The 24,336-nt window shown below is 39.2% G+C and overlaps 1 protein-coding gene across 1 annotated transcript in view; it reads left to right on the forward strand.

The window, feature by feature from the left end:
- The window catches only part of LOC126260937 (PMS1 protein homolog 1-like), a 137,719-nt gene extending 113,841 nt beyond the window's left edge, over positions 1 to 23,878 (forward strand). The window contains exons 11-13 of the mRNA XM_049958444.1: positions 12,884 to 13,011; positions 13,098 to 13,255; positions 23,000 to 23,878. Of these exons, the coding sequence (XP_049814401.1) occupies positions 12,884 to 13,011; positions 13,098 to 13,255; positions 23,000 to 23,158 (445 nt within the window). The 3' untranslated portion in view covers positions 23,159 to 23,878. The remainder of the gene's footprint in view (positions 1 to 12,883; positions 13,012 to 13,097; positions 13,256 to 22,999) is intronic.
- Positions 23,879 to 24,336: the final 458 nt, after the last annotated feature.

Below are 24,336 nucleotides of genomic sequence, written 5' to 3' on the forward strand. Positions count from 1 at the left end.
TACTTTACTCTGATATCCTGCTACATCAACTTCTGACTTTGCTACATTTATGAAGAATTCATTTAAACACTCAGATATTTGAGCTGGGTTTACAAGAACATTATCATCTACTGTAATCTTAGTTATTTCATTACTACTGACTTTAACACCTAACTCTCTCTCTCTCTCTCTCTCTCTCTCTCTCTCTCTGTGTGTGTGTGTGTGTGTACCAATTAATTCGAAAAAAATAATCATTATAATCATTTTGATAGAAAATCCTGGGGGAAGCAAACCCACAACCTTGAATATACCAACCAAATAACTTAACCAATAGGCTACAGCACCATTCTTAAAATCATTCCTATTTGCAAGGCTGTAGTGGATCATGAAAAATGAGTTTGGTAGATTACTAACAAATAGTGGCCCACCAGGGTGAATGGTTGCAGCCTTGCAAGGTGTGATAACTGGGACACTGAACTACAACACCACATAAGTGGTTTCAAAAAGTTGATCCCACCCCTGGAGACCTCCCTTGTCAGTATACTACCTATTTGCACTAATTCATATGTAAGATATATGTTGGTGGCAACAGAATTGTTGCAATCTTCAACAAAAAACACTTCCAAACATTTGCCCTGCTTTTCCTCCAAAGATCTCAGTTAGTTCCCTGAGGATATGGGCTTATACCAACTAGATGCGACCTGAAATACGCATTTTTGTATTTATACAATGTCTGTCGTCTGCCTACTTGCTAAAGGGTCCAAACACTGGAGCAGTACTCTAGAATAGGTCACACTACTGTGTAGTACTTCATATGTAGTTATCTATAAAGATGCTCTGCACTTTCCCAGACTTCTTCTAACGAATCCTAGCTCTCTTTTCACCTTCCCTACAGTTGATTTTGTACGGTTGTCAGATTTCATGTCTCTTCAGAGAATAATCTGTTACTATTTCAACAGTGCAACAAGCACAAGGAATATACCACTAATCTTGTCATTGAATACTATTGGGTTTTTTCTATTTATTGCTGGAATTCTCTTATGTTTATACAAATTTAAAGAGAGCTGCTACTACACCAACTAGAGAAGCTGTTAAAGTCAAGTTATTTTGTGTTTCCTTATGATGATCCAGTGAATGATCTGACACTGCTACTGCAGTATGTTATAAACTGCATAAATAGGACAGTAGAAAATCCTTGATGGAATGGAAATAATGGAAGGACTAAAGGTAGCAAATCATGACATAGTTTAGGTGTTGTGTGGTGAATTGGCACATAAACAAGACAGGAAGAGTTGCCAAGCGTTTGGAAGATTCCTCCTTCAAGACTAAGAAGATACACTACACACTATTACACCTGCGTAACTACGAGTATATTCTTCCGGCAGGCGTATGTGTGTTTCTTAGTTCTGAACAAGGACCCATCTGAAAACTTATCAACATTTTCTTTCTTCTAGAGAAATTATTTACTTCTATTGAGAATATTAGTGCTCTTCTTATGTTTCTGTTGACATATGTCCAATGTTTTGTTTCTGTTGAATATTTGTTGTCCATTATTGTACACTTGGTTATTGTTATAGTGAAAAAAACAGTCATATTACACACATTAACATTTGTTGAAAGAAAAACTGTTTTAACCATTAAAGAAGAGAAACTAACTGCACCTTTTAACAGAATGAAAGCTTCTTGTCTCTTCACTGTCTTTTTAAATAACAGAAATGTCAAAGATAATTTAGTTACAAAATCAGAACAAGTATAGGAGCTGCTATCCACTTGCTTGACTTCAACTCTTAACAGTTCTACTAGTCAAAAATTCTTCAAGCTAATCAAATATCTATGAAGATAATTGGTGTGATTGAATATTCATTGCATTGTAGAAATGTAGGAAGAGGGAACTTAGTTGTTCACCTGCATCTGCTATTTGCAAAATATTGTGTGTGAGTAGTGCAAGCTGTGTTTCACACTGTGTTTCTTTATGTACCCATGCTGATTATTTGAAATAACTGGTCTGTATTTTTCTGCATACATCATTTTAACTTGTTTTGAAACAGAAGTGACCAGTACTCTTTTCCAGTTGTGCAGGAATATTTACTGTGTTTCAGATTTTTGATACATGTGAGTGAGGAACGAGGCTAATTCTACAACATATTGAATGTTGAATTTCCACAGAGCCTGTGCCTTATTTTCTGAGAGTGGTCTTTAATTACTCTTCAATACCATTTATTATGGTTATTTCAGTATATCTCATTTATGATGGTCAAACACTTATACTGTTATGTCCTTGCGTGTAAAAATATTTTTAAATCCAGAATTCAGTAATTGTCTTTTGTCTGATGTCCTCAGTTTCAACACTATACTGGTTTCAAACCTTCCATCCAATGTCTAGTGGATTTTCTGATAAATCTTTCACCTACTCTCACCTGAAAGCATCATACGTGGCCCTTCCTACAGATGTATGGGTTGCTCTTAAGTTTTCAGTATCATTTCTGCTACACATTGTATTGCAGAAATAGTGAAACAGTCTCTATTTTTTCAACATTTTCTGAATGGTACCATTATATCATAGTGGGTTCGGAATCTTAAATTTTTGTTATTTTGTGATCCATTTGGAAAATGAAAACGTGTTCCTCATCATTGTCACAGATACAGTCATATAGACACAGGTATCAGAATAGTTTATGGTTCTCCACCGCATGTTAAAAGATGTAACTTGGTTGGAACATATCACAGTAATGGAATAATTGAGATTCCTGCATCCTAAAGAAAATGTTGTAGTAATGTGTTCATTGTAGCTGCTTCCAGAATAGAATTTTTCAGGATGATGTTACAAAAACATTGTTGTTCCCTGAACCTCTTGCAGGTGGTGAGGCACATAGCATAAGGTTTTTTTATATTGTAATTACAATTAGAAATTGTTACAAAGGTATGTTTCTCTTAGTACAGTGAAATCTTAAGCAGTCAGTCAGATTGAACAAACCTAAAGCTGTCCACAATGTCAGTTTTAAAATATTTTTGACATCACACGTGTCCTCAACTTTTTCTAATTCAAACTGCAAAATTATCTCTAGATTAAACAGTGCTGATCATCTAATGATTTTTGTGTACATTGAAGCAGTTGATTACACTATATATATATCTATAGTTTTCTAATTTTCAATTTTTAAATATGTATTTTGTAAATACTTTAGGATTAAAGGAGAGCCCTCAGCAAAAATCAGAAGTGCTGAATTGTCAGTAGGTACACAGGAAAGGAGGAAAGCTTTCAAGTTATCCTTTGACGAGCCAGAGTCACACACACACACACACACACACACACACACACACACACACACACACACACACACACAGAGAGAGAGAGAGAGAGAGAGAGAAGAAAAACACAGAAAGAAAATTTTACACTATAAAAATTATTGTAACATACTGAGAAAAGTTGTCAGAAAATAAAAAAATTGTGTATATTAGAGATGAAATTAACAACTTGGGCAATAAAATCAAATAAACATGGAATGTTGTTAGAAGAGAGACGTGAAAAGTAACCACTGGGGTAGGTAGTATACTATTAAAGAGAATGAGACCATCTTAACCATCAGTACACAAGTAGCTAATATATTTAACAACGATTTCTTATGTGTAGGTGAAAAAATTGGCGAGAATAGTTTGAAAGAAAAAGCCTTGCAATACACAGAAGAGTCGGTTTTGAGAAACCCTGGTCACATTAGGTTTCATCTTACAACCTCTTGTGAAATAAGGAATATCATTAAATCTTTGAAAAATAAATGTTCTGCTGGAGTAGAAGACATCTCTAACAAGATGTTAAAATAATGTGGAGCAGTTAAGCTGATGTTCTGAGTCACATCTGTAATGCATCACTAACTCAAGGTATTTTCCCAGACAAGTTAAAATATGCCATTGTCAAGCCTCCCTAAAAGAAAGGGAGTACCACAGATGTAAATAATTACCGTCAAGTATCATTGCTTACAGCATTTTCAAAAATTATTGAGAAATTAATGTAGTCAAGAGTGGTTAGCCATCTCAACAGTAATGGGATACTTAATAAATCACAGTTTGGATTTCAAAAATGCTGTTCTACTGAAACAGCAATATTCAATTTCACTGCCCACATAATAGGGTTTTTAAATGGTAAAATGTCACCAATAGGAATTTTATGAGACTTGTCCAAAGCATTTGGTTGTGAGAACCATGACATTATGTTACAGAAATTACATTTCTACGGTATAAATGGAACAGCATATGAGTGGTTTAAGTCTTATCTACAGAACACGAAGCAAAAAGTTTCTTTATATGGATTAAGTGATTTAAGAAAATTTCCCACTTGCTGTAACTGGGGTGAAATACATTAGGTGTTCCACAGGGTTCGATTATGGGTCCCCCTCTGTTCTTGAAGTATGTGAATGACTTCCCTTCTTATCTGAAACAAGAAGGCTAAACTGACACTGTTTGCTGATGATACAAGAATCATTATTAATCCAGTAAAAGAAACTCTCATAGAAAATGATACAAATAATGTCTTTGGAAAAGTAGTTAATTGGTTTTCTGCGAAAGGGCTTGCTCTGAACTTTGAAAAAACACAATACATCCAATTTTTTACTGTAAGAAGTACATCACCAACTTCTCTGAACTGCACAGATGGGAGTTATTCTTACAACACATCCTCCACTACTGTAATTATCCTGGCTTCAACCTCAGGTAACTCATTGTCCCTGCACCCTCCTCGCAACAGTTTCACTGTCCTCCCTTCTGTCACTCCCATTTCATTTCCCCACATCACCTTCAGCATGTGCCACTTCCCACCAGCTACTACAATCATGCAAGCCCATACACCTTCCCCTCCATCCTGTGTTCCTAGCAGGCAAACTGGCCACTACTCTCCAAGCCACTAGCCACCCAGCCCCAGTCTCCCTCCCTGCCTGCCGCATCCTCTATCCCTCTCCCTCTACACAACCAATGTGACACTACCTCACGATAACCAATCCACCTGCCAAAAAATAACATTGACACTGTCAGTCTACCTGGCACCATGTAGGGGCAAAGGCATGTGAATGAATGTGTGTGTGTGTGTGTGTGTGTGTGTGTGTGTGTGTGAGTGTGTGTGTTTTACTCTATCTCATCAAAGGCTAACTGAAAACTAGCAAGTTTTCCTTCTTTTGTATGTGCTTATCGACAGCACAATGGTTCTGCTTTTCAGTCAATGGTCTCCTTTAATCCTAAAATAATTACTTTCTACAAGAACTTTCCTACAACATTTATAAGTATTTTGCATGCCTCAAACCCATCCATGTTCCCATTAAAGTTTGAGGGAAAGCAAGAATTCAGAACCAGCTTGTATACATCTAGTCACTCTTCTGCAGATTACCATTATTAATCAAACAACTGGCAGGTATTTTATGGAATTTTATGCTTTCATTACAAGGAGCAACATCATAGTGACATTGGAAACTCAGTGTTTTAGCAGACAGAGGCAAATATTTTGGGCCTTACATTGTATATGCTGTATCACCATGGTACTCGATAGCAATTCAGAGAAACATTTATAGGAATATTGTGCTAGTTACATTGTAGTGTTGCGCTTTTAATGCCTGCTGTCATGTGAACTGGAGAGGACGTTTTCAAACTAGGGAAATGTTTTTATGGACAAAAGAGGCATATATTTCAGTGAATTTGGAAACATATCTAGTAACATTTTGCACCAAACACAACTAATACCTGTTAAAAAGGTGTACTTACTACAGATGATGTTAGAAAAAACTAAAAAAGTGTTTAAGTCAGTAAGGGGTGCCCTTTTCATACTGGTGTGTTACTTTAAAATGCATGGTTGACACATTTTTGATACGTATTCACCATGTTTATTTGTAAATTTCCGTGATTTTAATGAATATTTCTGGCATTTTAGTGCATCTATATGTTATTTTTAGTACATAGCAATCCACCTTCTTGAATAGTAATATCATGTTTGCTAAACCCTTTCTCATTGGTGACACCTCCAAGAAGAAAGCAAAACGGCTGTAGCCAAAAGTTGTAAAGTATTTCTTTCATATGTGGTATCCCAGGCTAGTTGTTTAAGGCAGTTTTCTGATAAAATATATTCAGTATTATTTTGAAAGACTGTTGGGCCAGCAGAAACATCTGATTATTAATCTGAGTCACCTTAGTCAGTTACTCCCCCAGTGTGCTCCCTGCCGCCGTTGGATAAGCAGCTGCCAGCAGAAAGTCGTATACTCCTACCTCACTTATTTGTTACATAGTTTAATTCTTAATTTCTTTGCGTGTTTTTGGTACTTGCATTGTTTAATTCATAAATTTCGGGTGTATTATAGTATTTGAGAGTTGTAGCATTGCGTTAGAGTACCTGAATAGTGTAAATTTGCATAGTCATTTTTCTTCTGTTTCTGTCTTGAACGGCCAGTGTCGGTTGGTCATAGCCAGTATGTTCCCTGCCGCCGTTGGATAAGCAGCTGCCAGCAGAAAATCGTATACTCATAGCTCACTTATTTGTTACTTAGTTTAATTCTTAATTTCTTTGCGAGTTTTTGGTACTTGCATTGTTTAATTCATAAATTTCCGGCGTATTATAGTATTTGATAGTTGTAGCATCACGTTTTAGTACCTGAATAGTGTAAAATCACGTAGTCTCCTTCCGCCGCCGAGCAGTGTGTCAGCAGTGCGCAAGTAGCAGCATTACTGCATTTACTAGGCAATCTTGTATTTTAATAACTGTTTAAATTTTGTGACGATTTGTTTGTGCTCTCTGTAGATTAGTTCAGACATTCTTTGCACAACAGTTTTTAGCATGGATAGGGACTGCAACTGCTGTGTTTGGATGCAGGCTGAGTTGGCATCCCTTTGCTCCCAGCTTCAGGCAGTGTTGGCTTCGGTCACACAGCTTGAGGCTGTTGCCAATGGGCATCACTGTGGGGGTCCGGATGGGTGGGGGTTTGTCGGGGACGGCCAGCTCGTCCCACGCATCCCCCGATTGGACTACGACTGTGGCTGCCCAGGATACTGCCCACATTGAGGCTGATCCCTCACCTGTGGTAGAGTGGGAGGTCGTCTCGAGGTGTGGCAGGGGACGAAAGACATTCCGGAGGGCTAACAGAAGGCCTCTCCAGTTTGTCTGACGGACCAGTTTCAGGCTCTGTCTCAGGCTGATACTGATCTTCGGCCAGACATGGCTGCTTGTCCTGTTCCAGAGGTTGCCCCTCAGTCTGCAAGATCCGGGCGGTCGCAGATGGTGGGCTTACTCGTAGTTGGGAGCTCCAACGTCCGGCGCGTAATGGGGCCCCTTAGGGATATGGCAGCAAGAGAGGGGAAGAAAACCGATGTGCACTCCGCGTGCATACCGGGGGGAGTCATTCCAGATGTGGAAAGGGTCCTTCCGGATGCCATGAAGGGTACAGGGTGCACCCATCTGCAGGTGGTCGCTCATGTCGGCACTAATGATGTGTGTCGCTATGGATTGGAGGAAATCCTCTCTGGCTTCCGGCGGCTATCTGATTTGGTGAAGACTGCCAGTCTCGCTAGCGGGATGAAAGCAGAGCTCACCATCTGCAGCATCGTCGACAGGACTGACTGCGGACCTTTGGTACAGAGCCGAGTGGAGGGTCTGAATTAGAGGCTGAGACAGTTCTGCGACCGTGTGGGCTGCAGATTCCTCAACTTGCGCCATAGGGTGGTGGGGTTTCGGGTTCCGCTGGATAGGTCAGGAGTCCACTACACGCAGCAAGCGGTTACACGGGTAGCAGGGGTTGTGTGGCGTGGACTGGGCATTTTTTTTAGGTTAGATGGCCTCGGGCAAGTACAGAAAGGGCAACAGCCTCAAAGGGTGCGGGGCAAAGTCAGGACATGCGGGGACCAAGCAGCAATCGGTATTGTAATTGTAAACTGTCGAAGCTGCATTGGTAAAGTACTGGAACTTCAAGCGCTGATAGAAAGCACCGAAGCTGAAATCATTATAAATACAGAAAGCTGGCTGAAGCCAGAGATAAATTCTGCCGAAATTTTTATAAAGGCACAGACGGTGTTTAGAAAGGATAGATTGCATGCAACCGGTGGTGGCGTGTTTGTTGCTGTTAGTAGTAGTTTATCCTGTAGTGAAGTAGAAGTGGATAGTTCCTGTGAATTATTATGGGTGGAGGTTACACTCAACAACCGAGCTAGGTTAATAATTGGCTCCTTTTACTGACCTCCTGACTCAGCAGCATTAGTGGCAGAACAACTGAGAGAAAATTTGGAATACATTTCACATAAATTTTCTCAGCATGTTATAGTCTTAGGTGGAGATTTCAATTTACCAGATATAGGCTGGGACACTCAGATGTTTAGGACGGGTGGTAGGGGCAGAGCATCGAGTGACATTATACTGAGTGCACTATCCGAAAATTACCTCGAGCAATTAAACAGAGAACCGACTTGTGGAGATAACATCTTGGACCTACTGATAACAAAGAGACCCAAACTTTTCGACTCTGTAAGTGCAGAACAGGGAATCAGTGATCATAAGGCCATTGCAGCATCCCTAAATATGGAAGTTAATGGGAATATAAAAAAAGGGAGGAAGGTTTATCTGTTTAGCAAGAGTAATAGAAGGCAGATTTCAGACTGCCTAACAGATCAAAACAAAAATTTCTGTTCCGACACTGACAATGTTGAGTGTTTATGGAAAAACTTCAAGGCAATCGTAAAATGCGTTTTAGACAGGTATGTGCCGAGTAAAACTGTGAGGGACGGGAAAAACCGACCGTGGTACAACAACAAAGTTAGGAAGCTACTGCGAAAGCAAAGACAGCTTCACTCCAAACTTAAACGCAGCCAAAACCTCTCAGACAAACAGAAGCTAAACGATGTCAAAGTTAGCGTAAGGAGGGCTATGCGTGAAGCATTCAGTGAATTCGAAAGTAAAATTCTATGTACCGACTTGACAGAAAATCCTAGGAAGTTCTGGTCTTACGTTAAATCAGTAAGTGGCTCGAAACAGCATATCCAGACACAGAGGATGACACGCGTAAAGCTGAAGTACTAAACACCTTTTTCCAAAGCTGTTTCACAGAGGAAGACCGCACTGCAGTTCCTTCTCTAAATCCTTGCACAAACGAAAAAATGGCTGACATCGAAATAAGTGTCCAAGGAATAGAAAAGCAACTGGAATCACTCAACAGAGGAAAGTCCACTGGACCTGACGGGATACCAATTCGATTCTACACAGAGTACACGAAAGAACTTGCCCCCCCTTCTAACAGCCATGTATCGCAAGTCTCTAGAAGAACGGAAGGTTCCAAATGATTGGAAAAGAGCAGAGGTAGTCCCAGTATTCAAGAAGGGTCGTCGAGCAGATGCACAAAACTATAGGCCTATATCTCTGACGTCGATCTGTTGTAGAATTTTAGAGCATGTTTTTTGCTCGAGTATCATGTCGATTTTGGAAACCCAGAATCTACTCTGTAGGAATCAACATGGATTCCGGAAACAGTGATCGTGTGAGACCCAACTCGCTTTATTTGTTCATGAGACCCAGAAAATATTAGATACAGGCTCCCAGGTAAATGCTATTTTCCTTGACTTCCGGAAGGCGTTCGATACAGTTCCGCCCTGTCGCCTGATAAACAAAGTAAGAGCCTACGGAATATCAGACCAGCTGTGTGGCTGGATAGAAGAGTTTTTAGCAAACAGAACACAGCATGTTGTTATCAATGGAGAGACGTCTACAGACGTTAAAGTAACCTCTGGCGTGCCACAGCGGAGTGTTATGGGACCATTGCTTTTCACAATATATATAAATGACCTAGTAGATAGTGTCGGAAGTTCCATGCGGCTTTTCGTGGATGATGCTGTAGTATACAGAGAAGTTGCAGCATTAGAAAATTGTAGCGAAATGCAGGAAGATCTGCAGCGGATAGGCACTTGGTGCAGGGAGTGGCAACTGACCCTTAACATAGACAAATGTAATTTATTGCGAATACATAGAAAGAAGGAGCCTTTATTGTATGATTATATGATAGCGGAACAAACACTGGTAGCAGTTACTTCTGTAAAATATCTGGGAGTATGTGTGCAGAACGATTTGAAGTGGAATGATCATATAAAATTAATTGTTCGTAAAGTAGGTACCAGGTTGAGATTCATTGGGAGAGTCCTTAGAAAATGTAGTCCATCAACAAAGGAGGTGGCTTACAAAACACTCGTTCGACCTATACTTGAGTATTGCTCATCAGTGTGGGATCCGTACCAGATCGGGTTGACGGAGGAGATAGAGAAGATCCAAAGAAGAGCGGCGCGTTTCGTCACAGGGTTATTTGGTAACCATGATAGCGTTACGGAGATGTTTAGCAAACTCAAGTGGCAGACTCTGCAAGAGAGGCGCTCTGCATTGTGGTGTAGCTTGCTTGCCAGGTTTCGAGAGGGTGCGTTTCTGGATGAGGTATCGAATATATTGCTTCCCCCTACTTATACCTCCCAAGGAGATCACGAATGTAAAATTAGAGAGATTCGAGCGCGCACAGAGGCTTTCAGACAGTCGTTCTTCCCGCGAACCATACGCGACTGGAACAGAAAAGGGAGGTAATGACAGTGGCACTTAAAGTGACCTCCGCCACACACCGTTGGGTGGCTTGCGGAGTATAAATGTAGATGTAGATGTACTCCTGATAATATGATTAATTTTGGCAGTTGCTAACTAGGGATGGTAAAAATTGACTGGTTTTGGTTCAGAATAACCAGCATTTTTCGGTATTTTTTTACTAATAACCAAGTAAAAACACCAGTTATTCATAGCAGCTGTACTGAAATGTTTCATTTTTAAATAACCCTTTTTCAAGGAATGAGTAATTTTTATTTGTAAAATTTGCGTTGCTTTGAAATATTGCGTTATTGTGGAAAAAGGGAGAAGCTATGGATTTTAATAACAATGCCAGCAGCAACAAGGAACAAACACATGGCATAAGAATTGGTACAGCATTGCTGAGGCAATAATGTACCTGATACCATGTGGAGTGGCCTTTTGTATGGGATGCATGTACATGCTGTGTGCAAGACTTGCCCCATCTGGTTTATATGACAGTCGGTCATCAACCGTGTTAGAGAATGGCACCATTCCGAGTCTGGAAGTTTTTACAAAGTGTGGTATTAGTGAAATACAATGCCCCATTTGCTTTAAAAGATTAAAACGGGAGGAACCACAACAAATTTGTGATATAAGGAGAAAATGTAACATTTAGCAGTTCATTCATAGTTTGCAATGAAAATAGAAAGCAGCTGATCTGCTGCTTGTGTCTATATAATAGAAGAGGCATTCAAATGAATCCCAGTCACTAGTAAAAAGGGTAATGATTTTATTGACTCAAAAATGTAGTTATACACAGTACACACACTCAAAAATAGCCGCCAAAACTGTTGGCACATTTATCCCACTGTGATACTCGACGGTTGATTTCATCCTTGAAGAAGTTAGTAAGCTGCTGTCGGATCCAGGCCTGGACCCAGTCACACACTTCATTGTTCGTGTGACGTTGCCCATGCCAATACCCAGTAACCGATGAATCTCATCCACTGTGATTCTGCAGTTGTCCAAGACTAAAGCATTCACTTCCACAACCATTTACGGTGTGATTACCCAGTGAGCCTGTCTAGGATGAGCATCGTCTTCCAGTGAATTGTGCCCCTCAAGGAATCGTTTGCGCCATTGCACAACACTTGAACAACCCAGACTGTACTCACTGTACACAGCCTTCATCTGTTGATACATTTCATGGCCTCCAACTCCCTGTGCCACCAAAAATCGAATCACTCCTCGTTGTTCCTGTTGACTTGTCTGCATGTTTGGTAGTGGACGATAACGTGTGTAATCACCTTCTCTTCAGCGTGAAACCACATTGTCGCTATACTACATCAAACGGTGCGCACGTGTCAGGCTCTATTCCCCCAGTTACTTGGTGCCACCTTATGTAAGGCAAAGGCAGACGCACTGACCAGGTTTCATTTGAATGGACCTCATATGCCTTTACCTGCTTGTTGCTCTTGAAAACGGACATATTAACGTGTAAAACAGAGTCTTCAAACTCAATTTTCACTCCTTAGCACTGACTTCGTCCAAATAGTGAATGGTCCAGAATTACAACATGATTTTTGAGTAGAATTTTAAAAAATTAGAAGCAAAGGTGATTTTTTGTAGTAGTCAGCCGCTTATCACTTTTCGAGAAAAGCAGGGAACGGTGGACAGACTAACTTTTCTTTTATTAGCCTGTTTAATTTAATATTTTGATTCTATGTATCTTTAAGTCATAATGTTTGAATCTTTCTGTGATTTCTACATTTAATATATGAAATAATAGAAATAAGAAACTGAAAAACACTTATTTCAGAAACTGGCTATTTTGTGCAGTTTTAATAATCTGGTTAAACTGGCATTGGAAAAAACCTATATAACTGAAAACCAGCAGTGTCACTGATAACCGCCATCCCTATTGCTAATCCTAGTGTTCCTGCTTATTGCTATGCACCCACACCTCCTGGAGAGCCCCATGCATCTTTCCAACATATGTTCTGCAAGATGTTGATAATTTCTGAACTTTCTCGTTCCAGTTTCACCCAATCTTCAATTACTAATGTCATGTTTGGTGACCATCCAAGGCAGTTATTGAGAGTGAAATTTATGACACTGTTAACAAGAATTGTAGCTACTAGTGAGCGTGATGCTGAGCAAAATTTCCCATTATTGAATAGAAATTTACAAGTCTTGCTAATACATCCTTGTATTAGTACTTGAATGCTTAATGAACAACCAATATTTATGTTTCTGCAAGTTAATAAGAATATTTGTTTGCTTTCTTTTTAAATATTTTTTTTGTTTGTATTGCCGTTTCCCAACAAAACTGATATTAAATGCTGTATTTCTTAGTTTGCTAGGTCCAGAACTGTGGAATATATTTACATCTTTAGAGCATTCTTTTGATACTGCATCTGGTGAAATAGTTGTATCAAGTCCATTTATAAGTAAAAATGGATTCCGAATTGTCATATCTGAAGGTATGTTTACATTCTTCATGATTGGCCGTGCTTTTTTAAGTTCAGATACAAGTGCCAATGTATGTATGAATTTCACAATGTTTCAGGCCCAGACGATGATTCTGCTTCCATTTCACACATTGCTAGTACTGTTAGATTCTATGATGTTACGGAGTTAAAAGAGATATTGCAAATATTGAAAGTGAAAGGCTCAAATTGTGCCTTGGAGCACTGCCGACCTTTAAAGATCCTTAACTATTTCAAGGTAATGACTCAAACATCAGATAAAACTAGAATTATTGGTGGCAGTAGTACTTTATCTTATTCTTTTATGGAAGCTGAAAGTAATCTGAAAATGACTGATTTGAAGCATTAACCGATTTAATGTGGTGGGCCTCATTAGTCCTTGTAAAAAATTAATTACTGCCAGTAGTCATACATAAATGTGACACACTTCCTAGTTTTGGTACTAATAGTGCCTTCCTCTGGAAGGAGACAGATGAAGCTTCAGCTCTGCCTATCCTTATTCTCACTGCAGGTGGTCTGATTGACCTGCCCTTCCTTTTCAACCTTCTACAACCTATCCCTCTCCCTTCCCCGAGGAAGGAACTATTAGTTCTGAGTGATAAGAAGTGTTTCAGCAGTACTACATATTTCTGCTCCTGCAGGTAAGCACTGCCTCATAATTTTGTTAGTTTTCTTGACTGAATTTTCTTTTGATATAGTTAAATAATGTAGTATAAATTTTGATACATGTAAGTGAGCAACTGGAGCATAGAAGAAACTTGAATAGAAGTCTCCCAGTTTCTGACAGTCAGTCCTTATAAAATAGAAGTTTGAGACATTACTCTTATACCACTACTCTTAATGCAGTTGTGACCATTAGAAATTCTATTTTTCCTGTGATTGAAGCCTGTATTGTTAGCAAGTTCAGTTTATAATCACTTATCAGCATTATGGCCCCTGATATTGAGCCGTTCACAAGATGAAGTATGATAAATAAAAATTCAGAAAAATAGTGAAGTCCATTTCTTAACCCCTGTTTCTATAAGATTAACTTAACTTCGAGAACTTAGCCCTAGTGGGGTATCACTCCATAAGTTCAGTATTTTTTTGCTCTCCACACTGAAGCCTTTCCACTATTTTTTTTCTATTCTGTATAGGAAGCTTCCATTTCTATTGATATATATATTGCACAAACTCATTTGGAGCTCCACACAAAGAACAAAAAACTAATGCATTCAAAAAGTCTCTTATGACATGTACCCATGTAAAAAATAATGAAGGTACTCATAACTAGTTTTACACATGTATCTAAAATGAAGACAGTTTTTATGGTCTGCTTCTATTCTTTGCCTCTCTGCAGTACTCTCGTATCAAGTATGTTCTGTTGGCTTTGAGTGTAAATATCAAATTATGATCTGTATGATACTGTGACAATCAAATGAAACCTGAATGTAATCAAGAACAATTCCAAACTGGCAGTGGAGTAGCCGAGCTGGAGATAGATGATATAAGCCAAATGGATATTGATACACTTCCACAGGTTTTTGAGGACCTAGCTGGAGTTAATGACAGTGACACAACTGAATACAGTGTGATCATTTCTAGCAACGTTGATGATGAAAGTACTCAGAAGATAGCGATGAAACTGCTGAATGTGAAACTTTATCCTGTAGTCATGAACCTCGGCTTGCATTCTCTGGTGGGAGCTTGTCAGAAGACGCAACAATGAAAAAAAGGCAGAGAACATGCAATTGTAGTGAAGAACAGGGAGTTGTTGGAAGAAGCAGATGAACTTCATTCATTAAAAATGTGTTTAATATGAGAGGAATATAATGCAAAAATGTTGTTACTTGAAAGACAAAGAAAAATCACGAAAGAAGAGCGTAACCTTAAAATGGAAGTTATGAATAAATTCATGAATGAAATGGAGTAAACGGTAGATACTGTTTCTTCAGGCAATATGCTCAAGAAATTTAGGTTTTTGTAAATGGGTATGAATATGTTTTATATGTATAAAAGAAATTTTATTTTCTGGATATTTTTTCCAATGGTTAATATGTTCTTGTTTCACATAACATAGTATTCGTGTCTATGATTCAGCATCAGTATATTTAATTTTTCTAATTACCACATTCTAATATTTATTTGTATTTAGCAAGATTATGAAAGTAGACATCCTGTTTTTCTTAGAAATAATCGAAACATCTGTATTCAATAACTTTGTATACTGAAGCAAAAAATAAAATTAAAATGTTAATCCCCCATTTGCAAAAGAGGAAGAAGAAGAAGAAGAAGAAAATAGAGAAACATGGCTATAAATTAAACATAAATAAAATGGGTCACCTTTTACAGCAGTAGTAACAATCCAGTGCTTATTCATTCATTTAAGAAGGGAAAGTCTCTATACTAACTTGTTATTTTACTAACAAATTAAATACATATCTTCTGGTAAACCTTCCGGGATGTAAGGTCGTGGTCCATGAAACTCTTCAGCTCCTAACGTTTCGTCCAGAGCTGCACTGGAATCTTCAGAGGGGTGTTTTTCCTCTGGTGAGTCTTGCTGACTGAAGGGTCGGACATCTGAGAGCGACTTATATTTCTACGATATATAAGTCGCTCTCAGACGTCCGACCCGTCAGTCGGCAAGACTCACCGGAGGAGAAACACCCCTCTGAAGATGTCCAGCGCAGCTCTGGACGAAACGTTAGGAGCTGAAGAGTTTCATGGACCACGACCTTACATCCCGGAAGGTTTACCAGAAGATATGTCATCCGGTCGTGAAAGCCTTCATATTAAAATTAAATACAATTTTAATTAAAGCAATTAAGTAGAACAGATCTTCTGATACCTTGGCCTGCAGCATCTGCTTATGGTTGAAATGAATGTTGGTCAGTGTCATTCACCTCCACAACATCAGGGTGAAACACATCTCCAACTTTTACTCCAAGGTTGTGCAGAACTGCAGCAACCACAATAATATTCCCACACTTGTTTCATATATATCACATTGTTTTAGTGAGAGTTTGAGAATTTTTCTTACAAACACCAAATGTACGCTCTGTTGCACATCTGGCAACAATATGGGCTCTAATGCAGTGCCCTTTGATTCCTGTGTGTGGTTAAAACATGGGAGTCATAAGTTGTTTGGATAGAGCATATCCACTATCTCCAAAAAGCAACCCATCATATTGTCCATTTTCAAATTCTGCTGCAACTCTACTATTGCCCCAAATGCGGGAATCATGCATGGAACCTGGCCAGCAACTTACTACATTCAAAGTTTTCATATTGGAATCACAGACAATTTGTACATTTTAATGGAAAACAAATTCTTGCAATTTCTGTATACTTCTGCTTTTGCTCCAGAAGGACAACGTACAGGTATCTGTACACCATCTATGACGCCTATGACATTCGGGAATCCACCGGTTCGATAGAATTCAATTTTGTTCTTTGATATATTGTCTTGGATCTGTGGCATGGACACAAACATTGGCTTTAATGCAGTTAAACTCTTTATTGCACTGTTAAAAATTCTTTCAGAAGTAGTATGATGGATGTTAATGAGATCCCCTGCTGTGATTTGATAAGTACCAGCACAAAAGATTCACAGTCCACAGAGAATTTGCAGCTTAGAAGACAAAGCACAGTTCCTGTCAAAATTATGCTGCAATAACGGCTCCAGGTACTGGGAGATGAAGAAGCTTGCACAGGATAGGGTAGCATGGAGAGCTGCATCAAACCAGTCTCAGGACTGAAGATCACAACTAAACTAACGGTTCCAGCATACCAAGCATTGACTCAAGATTCCTCACAAAACGAAACTGCTCATTAAAATCATTGTCGTTGTACATCGCAAATGTGTCTGTTCTCCCCATTAAAACCATCATACTTGGAACGCTACCTCTTCCTCCATCTCCATATATTCTTCATAGTCCAGGTAATCCATAGGATTTGATATTTAACACACAGAAACCAAAGAACACACCTTACTTTCTAACTTAACTCCTACTACTGCTTACGAGTAAATTTTGGCCTCATTTCCTCCTGAAGCTGCTATTGCAGTAGTGTGCTCATTGATAGTGCTCTCCGCCAGTTACAGAGTAAATAAGTACTTCAAGAGTAGATGAAAAATTAATTCATTTTTTAATTTTCTCTTTTAGTTCAGTACTCTTTAATGGAAGACAGCGATTTCCTTCTCTCTTAGTGATTTACTACTTTAGTTTACTTTCTTTTGGTTGGTGCTCACCACCCTTAGGATCTGCAGAAGGAATATCAATATATTCAGGTCTTTTATAAATATGTATTAAATGTTTTTGTTTTCTGGTTTTTCTGTGTCCTCGTGGATTTTCTCACTATGAGTCTACAGAACAAACAGTGTAGCTGATCTTATTTCCTCTGACTAGAATTACTTTGCCGCAGAGTTTTGGGTAGCTAAGGAGAGCTGCTTATTGACTTGACGCATACTGAACCATTACAATTGATCCAGAGGGCTGTGCAGAATATGCAAAGGATGGATGCTGTCATTAGTTTTGGTCCTTCTTCAAGACAACACTCAGCCAGCCGTTTCCACCTTTGCTATGGCACCTGTGCCTCCAGTTCATTTGGATGTTTTTTATAATTTTCCTTTAGCCTGGTTGTAATGAAAAGTAGATTGAATCTGTTTGTACATCTGAAGTAGCAGTTTGGAGGAGGCATTTCACAATAAATGAGAAATTGCAGGTCAGTGATGTGGGATGTGCGCAACACCTGACAGTGGGCTTCTATGTGAAAGGTATAAATATATTAGTACAGCATGTGAGATAAATACCTTGGACCATGTTAGTGTCTGCATGAAATTCGTGTGACACAATAGCTCAGTTTAGTAAATACTGACATTTTCATGTGGTCCTCATATCTCTTGGGCTGAGGTGTGCATTACCTAAAAAAATTAAATAGATCAGTTTGAAAACCAGTTATTTACTAAGCATGATTGTATAATAGTCCTTTCTATAATTTGTGAACCAGCTCTCATATCTTGTTAAGTCACGTTTGATGACAGAAAAGGTCTAGAAGTAACTAGATGTTGAACTAATGGTCACTGGGATTATAGTGTGATCCACACTTAGCCACAGCCATTTGAATAATAAATACTAAAAACCATATTAGGGAGGAAAGTTGCTACTCACCATCTAGTGGAGATGCCGAGTTGCGATAGGCACAACAAAAAGATTCACACAATTATAGCTTTCGGCCATTAAGGCCTTTGTCAGCAATAGACACAATACACATGCGCACGCGCCCAGACAAACGCAACTTGCACACACGTCTGCAGTCTCAGATAACTGAAGCCACACTGCGAGCAGCAGCACCAGTGCATGATGGGAGTGGTGGGTGGGTCTAAGGAGGAAGCTAGGGCAGGGAGGGGAAAGGGATAGTATGGGGGGGGGGGGGGACACACTGAAGTGTTGCAGTTTAGACGGAGGGCAGGAGAGAAGGGTGGCGGGGGGGGGGGGGGGGGGGGTAGCGGAAAGGAGACAAATAAAAAGAAATTTAAAGACTGTGTGTGGCGGTGAAATGATGGCTGTGTAATGGTGGAATGGGAACAGGGATGGGTCTGGATGGGTGAGGACAGTGACTAATGAAGGCTGAGACCAGGAGGGGTGGGAACATAGGAGGTATTGCAGGGAAAGTTCCCACCTGCGCCGTTCAGAAAAGCTAGTGTTGGGGGAAGGATCCATATGGCACAGGTTGTGAAGCAGTCATTGAGATGAGGGATATCATATTTGGCAGCGTGTTCAGCAACAGGGTGGTCCTCTTGTTTTTTGACAGCCATTAATGCAGACAAACAGCTTTTGGTTGTCGTGCCTACATAGAATGCAGCACAGTGGTTGCAGCTTTGCTTGTAAATCGCATGACTGGTTTCACGGGTAGCCCTGCCTTTGATGGGATAGGTGATTACAACTACAAATGGATTAGTCAAACTGTAGTTTAAATGTGGTAAATGTTCTTGAAAGGCCAAAGTATATGGTATACATTCCCATGGTTGGCAAAACAATGTAATTTGCTGCCCACTCACCACTCCCACTCCCTCCAATCCTGCCAGAGTGCTAAGCTTGAGCAGCTGTGAAACACAGACTGCAATATAATCTAGGGTGCAAGTCATATGTAACAACAGCAACTAATACACAAATAAAAGACTGCAATCAAGATCCAGTCCAATTCACGTGCTTGTATTCATCCCACCATCTGTTGGTACCACCTCCGACTGTGAGTCTTACTGCTGTAATTTATTCTCGCAGCAGCAATTACAGTCAGTGTATTTTGATTGATAGACATTTCATTCTGGACAAATTTTCCTTTGTGTTTCATCTCAAAGTCAGCATCGCAAGCTGGTAATGTTTTGACCCCATATTCTAATACATGGATAGCGGCTGAATTTCTCATTTGGAACCCACTTAGTAAATCATTGCTGTCTCTCATAATCAAATAAAATATTGATCTGGTTGCAGAAACAAGTAATGTTTTTTTGAAGGGTAACATTTTCACTGTTGAATGTTACCTTCAATTAAAAAGCAGCATAATGTTTGTAGACGGCATCCATACATATATGAGAACTTTTATTGCAAACCTGTTCAAATACAACAAGAGTTTGTAAGCTGATAGAATTTGGTGCTATTTCCTCCCATGTTTCACAAAATTGTCAAATTTTAAGCAGGGCAATAGATTGTTGTAGGGGCTAGTCTATAGTTTCTTGTGTATCCCTTGCACTAGCACTGTGCCAGTCAAATGTCACATGATTATTCGAGCAACATCGATACTGTATCGAACGTTTTGGCATATTGGGAAACCTGAGCCTGTTCGAAGGTGAGTATCATTTGCCCAGCCCTAACATTCCAAATTCTTAAAAATAAATCTACAGATGACCTCAATAGCCAGAGCTTCATCTGTAGGATAAATGTAAGACAACCCCTATATACTTTATTAAACAACGTAAAAATATTATCCTCGGCAGCAATAGTTTAATCAGTGAATATAAGACAACCCTCTATTTTTTGAATGATGAATTGGGGAAAAAACCTCGTGTTATAATTCGATAAATATGGTAGCTCCTCAATAGGCCTCACATGGGCTGAGTGTGATTTCATGGGAACTGGTGTTACCTCTGCAGCAAGGCCATGGGCAACTCATACTTAAGAATACATTAATTAACATTTCAGTTGGTTTCTTTCTTTCTTTCCCTCTCTTTTCACATCATGCTGCTTTGTTATGGCACACAATTTTACTCGGTGGTGCGCTGCACTAGCTGGCCGCTGTGGCCGAGCAGTTCTAGGCGCTTCAGTCTGGAACCCCACTGCTGCTACAGTCACAGGTTTGAATCCTGCCTCGGGCATGGATGTGTGTGATGTCCTTAGGTTAGTTAGGTTTAAATAGTGCTAAGTCTAGGGGATTGATGACCTCAGATGTTAAGTCCCATAGTGCCTAGAGCCATTTGAACCATTTTTGCACTGCACTACTCCAGTACAGCATGCTGACACAAGGAGAATACTCTGAGCCCAAGCGGTTATGCAACTCAGTGGTAATACTGCAATGCGTCATATGCAAAACAGATAACAAAAGTACCCAAACAGCTTCCCATTTCTAACAACTAAACTATTATATGATTTAAATATGATGACCATGCATCATTCACCAGCTAGGTAGACATATACTGTTCACGCTACTCTCCTGGAGGGATATGTAACACCACACATTGACTGTTATGGTTCTTGTAGTAGGAAGCTGTCAGATCAGCATTAGTTTACAATATCAAATTATAAGTTGCCCGTGTAACCAGAATAGTTTCTTCCTTAGCATAAGCCACAAATTGTGCAAGCTGTTGCAAGCAATAAGGTCTTCACATTGAGTAATTCAATTCTATAAGCATGATCTGACATACTGCATACTTTGTGAGTCCACTGGTGGTCATTAACTTTCTGTGACTATTCTCCTTTGTCTCTGGACAAATTGTGGCATTCATTCCATTAAGAATGCCAGCATCTCTGCGCCGTGGTGGCAGAATTCCAGTCCTAATAATGTGCAGCAATCTGTGCTTGTTGTTGAACAGTGAGGCAATCGGTCATCTTTTAAATTGCTTTGTGCAGCTTCTTTCATTGCAACCGTCTGTACTGCTGACAATGTAAAAACAAGTGCTGGCTGAGGGGGAAAGGAGAGGAAGGGGAGGCAGTGAGGGAGATGGAATAAATGGTGCATGCAGAGCACTAGTCTGGCCTGGCAGCCAGACACGAACATATCCATTTGGACAGTATGGTGAAATTTTACATTAATGGGCTGTGGCAGCAGATGACTGATGTGAGTACCTTTGCTAACAACACAACATGGCCTGCAGTGCCTCACCTGGGCTCATGTCCATATCGGTTGGACCCTAGATGACTGGAAAACCGTGACCTGGTCAGATATGTCCTGATTTCAGTTGGTAAGAGCTGATGGTAGGATTAGAGTGTGGTGAAGACCCCTCAAAGCCACGGACCCAAGTCATCAACAAGGCACTGTGCGAGCTAGTGGTGGCTCCATAATGTTGTGGTCTGTGTTTACATGGAATGGATTGGATCCTCTGGTCCAACTTTACTGATCATTGACGGGAAATGGGTATGTTTGGCTACTTGGTGACCATCTGCGGCCATTCATGGACTTCAAGTTTCCAAACAACAATGGAAAGTCTATGGATGACAATGCGCCATGTCACCGGTCAGGGCTACAGTTTTTCGTGATTGGTTTGATGCACATTCTGGACAATTCAAGCGAATGATTTGGTTTTCCAGATCACCCAACATGAATCCCTTTGAACATTCGTGGGACATAATCCAGAGGTCAGTTTGTGCAAAAAATCCTTCACCATCAAGACTTTCACAATTATGAGTGGGTACAGAGGCAGCATACTCACTAATTCTGCAGGGGACTTCCAGCAACTTGTTGAGTCCATGCCATGTCACTATGCTGCACTACACCAGGCAAAAGGAGGTCCAACATCATATTAGAAGGGTTTTCATGGCTTTTGTCACCTCAGTGTACATGTCTCTGTGACAGTGAGTGGCAACATAAATACTAGTATGCAACACATCACTTCACATACTAAGTATGTGAAAATGTATTTTGGCTTAGATTGAGAAGTAGGTGCCCTTGCAAATTTTAATACTTAATGAGTACTTGCATAGTTTTATCATCAATAGTAGTGCATCTGAGCAAAACGGTGTAAAATTTATCACCAGACATTTGTTTAGTTTCTACAGTAGATTTTAGGAGTTAAGCCTACTTAAAGCTTTGGACAATATGGTATCTAATATATTATTTTCTGCTGGCTCTCAAGGCATTGTTTCGTGCAAGATAGGAAAGTACAAATAAAGTGTGAGTGGAAATGAAGCAGAATCGATTTTGTAATGGGTATTCCAATGTCCAGTTCTCTCACAAATTTTGAAGTGATACAACAAAATTATCACAATTTTTTGCACTAGTTTTGAAACATTTCATTTGTACTTCACCTAAAATCTGGAACACCTGATGTAATGGGTTAATGTGAGCTCAGAAACAAAAAGTATTTTCTTTCGTCTTCTCATGATACCTTGTGGCCATTGTGTTGTTGTTGTTGTTGTTGTTGTTGTTAGACGAGAAAGTAAATATGAGCATCTTTGGCCGACACTCAGACAGCTGCAGTTCAACAACTAGTTTAGGTAGAAATCATAGATAACAAAAACTAAAAAAAAGGCAGCTGGAAGCTCTATGCTAGTTTTAGTTCCAAAATGATAAGAGAATAGGATAGCGCAAGAATAAAAGGAAGTGGTTACTGCATAGGATAACACAGAGTCTAATAAACAAACATTTTGGGGGTGCTTATGGGGTGCAAAAGAAACCCCATTTGTTTTATATATTGTAGAGAATTATTGTCAACAAACTAGTATATGTTGTTTCCTCTATTAAGAAATCCAAGAAAATGTCAGGTTGTAATTAGTGTTTTCTCTATTTTCAGAGTGAAGCTGTAACCATATGCCGTAAAGCTGCAGATACAATGAATTACAGTGACTTGACAACTAATCTTACGTACTGGGAAAAATATTTAAAAGAACAATCATCATCATGCTTACACAGGAAACTGATTTTTGTGCCATTCCATACAATCAATTCTTGAAGATACCAAACAGAAGAAATTTCTGAAATTAATGGATGGTATACAATACTTGATGGTGTACAATACTCAGGGATTGGTTTAAACTAATTTGTTCCAGACTGACATTACACTGTTTTGTAAATATTTGTGAAACAGATGTGACTGTGAGTGTGTCAGATATTTTATTAGGCATGAATGTTATATGACCACATTTCACCTACCAATGTGTCAGAAATATTTTTGGTGTAGTAGAAAAGATCACCAGAAACATGGCAATTTGAGTTAATCTTGGGTAGTGCACATAAATCACTTCTGATAGTTTTCAGAAGAGGCATTTATGAAACTTAGAATTGAAAGCAAATTCAGCAGCATTAATGTTTGAGCATTGATTAACTCTTCTCGGGAGATGAGCTGAGCAGTGGTGTCGTCTTGTTGAAATGTTTCAATGATGATGGGTAAAAAACTCATCAAAACATTGCAACAAGATGACGGCACCACTCGGCTATCACTCGAGAAGAGTTCATCAATGGAATACACCAAGAAAGCCTGCAATTGCAATGTTTGAGCATGCACACAATTTCATTAATTACAATAATTTACAAGTGAGATTATTTTTAAGCATCATTGTCAGAATAAAATGGAGCATTAGTATCACTGTTCAAAGGTCACCCACAGTGTTTCAGATTTTATGGAATAAATAAAAAACAATGTATATTGTGTAAATAAAATTTTGTTTGGTAATTTTGCCAGTGACAGTTCTGATTCTCTCCTCCAAGTTAATAAAATTCACCTATCACTCTTAGCTATATATTTTAATGTGTGCAATAATGCATTACTTTTTTTTTGTAATGAAACATTGTTTTCTCAGTAGCATCTAGTACTTTTAGTGATTTGTTATATTAATTGCAGGTACACTGATGACCAGTTAGACAACATGATACAATTATCACTTTTCCTAGTTCATAACATTATTCATAAACTTTATGTGTTGCAGAAAGAGTTGTGTAGGGAAAATGGTAGAGTTCAAATAGTGGAAGGAGTGAAGGCAACCACCCAGTGCATTGTTGAGGCTTTGAAAGACAGAAAAGCACATCTCCCCCCTCCTGTTAGTTCTGAGAAGGGCATTGTCCAAAAACCTTAAACTTATTTATGTGCATTTCTAACATTCATTGCCTCAACTACGCTATTAATGCTTACCT

This window comes from Schistocerca nitens, chromosome 5 (assembly GCF_023898315.1).
Source record: "Schistocerca nitens isolate TAMUIC-IGC-003100 chromosome 5, iqSchNite1.1, whole genome shotgun sequence".
NCBI classification, from domain to species: Eukaryota; Metazoa; Arthropoda; class Insecta; order Orthoptera; family Acrididae; genus Schistocerca; species Schistocerca nitens.